At 36.4% G+C, this 6,443-nt stretch overlaps 1 protein-coding gene across 5 annotated transcripts; it reads right to left on the minus strand.

The window, feature by feature from the left end:
- Window positions 1-999: 999 nt before the first annotated feature.
- On the minus strand, window positions 1,000-5,368 carry LOC127792524 (metal-nicotianamine transporter YSL3-like). 5 transcript variants are annotated; one of them, XM_052323048.1, is made up of 8 exons: window positions 5,012-5,368; window positions 4,044-4,425; window positions 3,598-3,770; window positions 3,270-3,367; window positions 3,044-3,178; window positions 2,749-2,938; window positions 2,501-2,615; window positions 1,000-2,265 (listed from the first exon to the last, which is right to left on the minus strand). In XM_052323048.1, exons 1-8 carry the CDS (start codon window positions 5,012-5,014, stop codon window positions 1,334-1,336), a joined length of 2,028 nt encoding a protein of 675 aa, XP_052179008.1. In that variant the 5' UTR covers window positions 5,015-5,368; the 3' UTR covers window positions 1,000-1,333. The 5 variants fall into 5 exon arrangements, with proteins under 5 accessions (XP_052179008.1, XP_052179033.1, XP_052179016.1 ...); XM_052323073.1 differs by lacking the exon at window positions 5,012-5,368 and adding an exon at window positions 4,730-4,966; XM_052323056.1 differs by lacking the exon at window positions 5,012-5,368 and adding an exon at window positions 4,686-4,966.
- Between the last annotated feature and the right edge of the window lie 1,075 nt (window positions 5,369-6,443).

The raw sequence follows: 6,443 nt of genomic DNA on the forward strand, positions 1-6,443 counted from the left end.
TAATCGGATCGGTTTGGTTCAGTTTGGTTTGCCCAGTCTTCATGGTGCACCGATTTTTTTGAACACCCCTACTTTTAAATATCTTCTATATACTTTTTTTTTCAAGCATAACACAACTTGAAATGACCTTTTATCGCAATCATAAGAATTTTAACATCTTTTATACAATCTCTATGAGCACCCTCCAAATTCCACCAACATCAATTTGGTTTTACTTTTGGCTATTAACAAAGAATATTACCTCTCATGGACACAAAATTTGTGAGTTATACTTCCTTTTATATTTATCAACTTCAACTATAATATCATAGTTAAATTTCTATACCTAAACCTAGAAATACCTAAAAGTGTAGCTATGGGAGTTGCTCCCCACGTAGAGACCTGTGGCCTCAAGTTTAGATAATGTGTTATTTAATTAAATAATTCATATCATACTATTCCTTAATTTAAAAGTATAGAGCCGATTACATTATCTCATATAACTTCTAGCAAGACTTTCTTAAAATGTCCAAAATTGGTGTCCACATGTTCCAAGTTGTTCTAATAACTAGAATTTTCATTTTTTTTTTTTTTTGGATTAGGAAAAATAATGTGTCCAAGAGAACTGAGGATAAGAATAAATTTGTTTAATTTGTGAGTTGGAGTCTTATCATGAAGTCATCTGCTTGTCTATTTTTCAAACAAGACAGGCCCCCTGAAAAAGGATTAAAAAGAAAAATATAATCTGACATGAAAGGAGATCTATCTAGAACCATTCAAATCTATTCCATCTATATATAGAAGGGGTAGATGTATGATAGAATTACATCTACCCCCTTCCACTAGCACTCTGTAGCACTTAAAACCCCTCAATTTGTGTATTCCAAGTAACATCTCCCTAATTTTGAGCAAGTTTATAATTTTTTGATAATATCAATGAGAATCCACAATCATTACTCTTCAAATTTGTTTTAACTCACCAAATTCACATGATATCTCAGAAATCACATGCACCAAATAAACTCACAAAAACCTCTGCATAGATATTTCAGAGAAGGCCAGTACGGTGTTTATGATTATAATCGGGGGAGAACACGTTTACATTTTCATATATAAAGAAACTGCACCTTTTGTGCTTTAAACCACTGTGTCCCCAACTCATCATGGCAAACCACAATTTGGAATAAGCTTCTTCTTCCAAATTAGGCATCACAATCACTTTCAAACTGTGTGCGAAACTGCATTGACACTATCAGTTGCTGGTGAAACTACTCCATTACTCATTATCATTAATGGCCATAATGCTCTCTGCTCTTATCTTTGCCCTACTCTCCAACTCTTACCTTTCCTTTCCTCAAGTCTTGGATGGAAGAAAGTTCATACACATTGGCGGATGAATCTTGATCAAAGCAAGGATTGATGAAGGAAGAATCCACAACCCATCTCCACAAATGAGACCTGATGCCACTGCAGGAACCATCAAACCGGCCTTCTTGCTGTTGATCTTGTGCCAAGCAAATACAATTAGACTGCCCGCGCACATATCTATTGCAAAGTAAGCCCCTACCAGGAAAGGCACAGCCATGGCCATAGGCAGTGGAGCCCATTTTCCAATTTTCTTGGGGGAGACATCTCTTACCAAGTTGGCAACTACGGCAAAGGCAAAAAAACAGTAACACAGCTGCAAGCAATGCTGGGGCAGGGCAGAGAAGCCTTCAACACCTAGAATTGCCATGTTCCTGTATATGAGGGCATAGGGAGCTTTGTATTCCCCATTCGGGTCCCCAACATCGAAAGCCTTGTAGAAGAGAAAGAATGTGAGAGGAGCTACCACGCAGCCCATGGCCGTCCCAATGACTTGACTAACAAGCATTGATCGAGGAGAAGTGAGGGTGAGATGGCCGGTCTTAAAGTCGTGCATCAGATCAGAGGAAATGGAAACGATGGATTTGATCACGCCACAACCAACGAGTCCTGCAACAACACCAGAATCTTTGCCAGACATGGACGCAAGCACAAAGAGGGCCACTTTCCCATAATTGTAGGCCATGTTCATATCAGTTAGGCCAGCACCATAAGCATTGCAGAAGCTAAGAGAAGGTGCAATAATGTAGGCAATGAGAACATAGTACCACTTAAGCTCAGGAAACATGAGAGGGATCATAATGATGGAGAAGATGGAGAAAGACACATAGCCAATACATGCTACCCATAAAGGAATCGTTTCCCTGACAAATACTTCATCCTGTTGGAGTTCATTAGTGGGCTGATTACTGTCATCTGGAACTGTAGTCAGATAAAAAGAGCAGGTCAGTAAAATTTTGCACGTTATGAAAAAAATAAATAAATAAATAAACTGACTCTCTAGTTTACCACTCTGTTAATTAACTAAACAACAAACTAAAATAGCAGCTCCCCGACATCAGATGCAGAGAGCTATGTCTGATGACTGGAGAATCAAGATGCGCTACGCTGGATGGAAGGCAAATGGAGGAGATATATAACAGAGTTGCTGATTTACATGTTTCAGGGTTCTTCTTCTTCACTCTACCATACATGGCTTGACCGGTAAAGTAAAGTATCTTGAGAAAATTGTAGAGTCCATCTCCTAAGATGAGAGCAATAGAGATAAAAACCTGGAGCACAGATGAGGAAAGAGTTAAGTGCTTTTTCTTTTCCTTTTCTGCTCCCAGTATTCAGATACTAAGGAGGTGCATATGAGAGAGTTTTGGCTTATGGAGATGAAAATTAAATTTTTCATTCAATTACCTTGTATCCATTAAGGCTCTTCATACTGCTTTCTGGTAATGTTTTAAGGAACCATTCTCCTTTCCGCTCGCTTATCAGCGGCCACATTATGCCCCAAGAGAGCACCGCTCCAAGAAGCAAAGACAAGTTGACAAGATGGGAACAGATCATTCCTGCTCCAATGTAAGTCATACTGAAATCAAAGTAAAATCTGCAAGAAAAAAAGAAAAGTCATATACATGATGGTTGAAGGCTTCAATTGAAGGGGAAAAATAAAAGGCCTGAGAAGACCAGAAAACAAATTTTCAGCACTCACGATTGTTTCCAAGCTTTCAACCCAAACGTAGGGAAGCTAGAGAATCCACATTGTTCACCCCCAGAATAGAACCATTGGAAGAAACCCCAGATAAAACTAAAAGAGAAGAACTTCATAAATCCGTGAACCTGTTTCCTGCAGAAATCATGACAATACTGAGTCATTCCTACTCAAACTTGTATGGAACTAATTGGCAGGCCAAAGATTCATGAACGGAGGTGCCTACTTGGCAGTCTTGTCTCCTTTAGAAGTATGAAAACCATTTATGAGAACTGCAGTAGCAGTTCCACTGGGGTAAGTCAATTTGTAGTCAATTATCATGATCTGCAAACAAGCAAAAGTGCAAAAATTACAAAGGAAAACATATTCATCATGAAATGATAAACCTTTCAGAGCTTGAGATCATTGTGACTTCAGAATTGACAGAATTCACCAATTACAGTTCAATGATTTTGATGAACATCAACTTGACAATTATAATCACCTCAAATTAGTCAAAAAAGAAAGAAAGAAGAACTCTTGCATACAAAGAAAATATAATTAAATAACCGTACCTTCCTTAGAGGGACCAGAGCCGATATCCCAACAAAGCAAATTACAAAAAGGAAACCAGTCATCCAACCAATCCCAGGTTCCTTGTAGCTGCCTGGTGGATTCCCTTCTGTCCCGACCCCAGATTGGTTATATGTATTCTTGTTCAATCCCAATAAATAGGATCCAAAACCACCTAGAATCCACAAATAACCGAAAAATAATAGCATCAACTTAGCAACATCTTATCTGAATACCGAATGAACGACACGAAGATAACAAAAACCAGACACCCGAAAGTGGTCCGGTAAGGGGCTAAAGTGGCCCTCTACCACCAGTGCAAACCTCTCTAATGGCGAGCCCGCACACATGGGTGCCCGTGAGGTTACCCAGTGCAGACTCGAAAAGTAGTCGCTGTGGGTTCTCAGAGAGGTGGGTGGGGGGAGGGGAGTTTTTTTTGGTGTCCAACCTCCAACAGCGATGCTATAACACGCAACTGCACAGGTCTGAATTATTGTATTCTCCTGCCGACTAAACGGGGTAGAGACAATTCCAGCCTTTTGAAGCAGCTTTGTCCATGTCCGCATGAACACAAAGGCAAGAAGAGCAGCCGAGACATTGAGATTGGGAACAAGCCCGGTTGTGAGATTGAGCTTCATCACTATCACACTGTAAATAATCCCAATTAGTAAGCTAGCAACAATTCCTCTGACTGTGATCTGTTTGGTCCACGGAGCAATTCTCTTTATCTCCTCCGGCACATCTCTGACCTCTGGGTCTTCTCCCCGGATCTGGCTCAGCTCTTCCTCACCCACGTTCCCCATTCGGTTGATCAAAGCGTTGCCTCTTCTCTGGTTCAACAATGAACAAATCTTAAGTAAAGGGTTTGATTAGCTGAATAAGAATGGCCGTTTGTTTATTGATTTGAGACAACAAAGCCTTAAAAAGAGGAAACTAACAATATCTGCAACAACAGATAATGTAACAGTTGATTCAGAACAAATTTAGATAATTTGGATTCAGGAATTGTTGAGGAAGTAGAGATACTTGTGCTAGTATTAAGAAACCATATCAGAAAAACTCCAGGAAAAAATGTCATATATGCACGTACAAGCAATGCGAAGAAGCAAAACAACTGAATATCTATGATCTCACTAAGGTAGCTCTCGTATGAAAGTCAAGAAAAGTGTCTTTGGGTTACTCTGCGTCTCACTAGAAAAAGCCAAAACCCTTGGCATTTAAATCTGGCAACAAACAGTTCAATCCACAAAAACAGGAGGAAAAAAAAAATCAAAGCGCTGAAGAGGTATCAGATTCCACGATCCCGCAACGCAATATTAGATAAGACAAGAGAGCAATGGCTGAGACACAAGCAGTAACAATCTGAATAGACTGAATATATATAGCTGTTGAAAATCAAAGTGAAATTAATACTACCATGGTTATCAAAGCAACTGATCGACTCTGCCCGTGTACTAAATGGGTAGTACAATAACCAAGGTGGTGTTGTAGTTGTAGTACACATTAAATGTCCAAATCAAGCCATCTTTCGTATCGCCATTTAGTCGAACGGATGGTGGGCTAGGATTTCCTTCTGCCTCTCGTTGACTCCAAGTCTCTCCCTCTCTCTCTCTCTCTCTCTCTACCCACTTTCTCGCTAAGAGAATGAAAGCTGTGCATCCAAATGCATTATGGGTGGCTGTGGAACGGTGATGTAATGTAAAATTCAATTCGCTTTTTGCAGTACAATCTGTTCTTCGAATCTTTCCAATAAACAGATGGATTTGCCCTTCTCCTGTGTGGTGTTGGAAAAATATAATTGGTGGTTAAATATGTCGTCGTTCATTTGAAAGTTTATTTAATGAAGGATTAATAATTAATGGATAATATTTTGTGTAATAACCAGTAAAGTGTAGAAATGTTATTTAGACCCTTATTTATGATTTTTTTGCGACATTTATATAATGATATATTATAAGTGTAGTTTGTGTTATGTATATATAAATATAAAATAAAATATATTTAAATAAAAATTTAATAGGTGACAATTGATAGCTGTGATTTAGTTTTTAGTTTTTTAAGACAAAATTTAAACAAAAGTTAAAGTTAACAAATTACTAGATTAAATATGTTATACTTGTAAGCAGTGGCGAAGCCAACAAAATTTAGTTGGGTGGGTAAAAATAAAAATAATAAAAAAATTGAAATTACATGCATAATATTAAAAATATATATCGATAAATTATTATAATTATTCTTGATGCGTTTTTATATTTTGATAATATTATATAATGATATCATTATCAATTTTATTAAATATATCATTTTCAATATATATAACTAAACTATTACTTAATCGTTGATTTCTAGTTCGATTGTGTAAGCTGGGTCTTGACAAGTTTCATAATAGAAAATACATTTTCTATTGTAACAGTAGTAATAAGAATAATTAGATGCATATCAATTTTTTTTGTTATTGTCAATTTTTATGCAATATCATTATGCCCTCATAATCCTTTAAAATTATTGTCAGTCCGTACATCAATAATATATATTTTAATAATCATCCAAATTGAAACTCTAAAATTCTTAAAAATGTTCAAAAAAAAATTAGATTGCGTTTTCTTTGCTTTTTTATTTTTTATTTTAAATTTTAAATTCATTTTCAGTTTTTTGTTTTGATAATCTGTTTTTAGAAAATTGAAAACGTGTTCTCTTTGTCATTTTAAAAAACTATTTCTTAAAACAGAAAATTAGAAAACGCGTTCTCTTTAAAATTTTGAAAATAAATTTTTAATGATATTTTATTCAATAAATTTGAGTATTCACTAAATTAGAATTATTTAATGTTAATATATTATTGAAAATA

Source organism: Diospyros lotus, chromosome 1 (genome assembly GCF_014633365.1).
Source record: "Diospyros lotus cultivar Yz01 chromosome 1, ASM1463336v1, whole genome shotgun sequence".
Lineage (NCBI taxonomy): Eukaryota > Viridiplantae > Streptophyta > Magnoliopsida > Ericales > Ebenaceae > Diospyros > Diospyros lotus.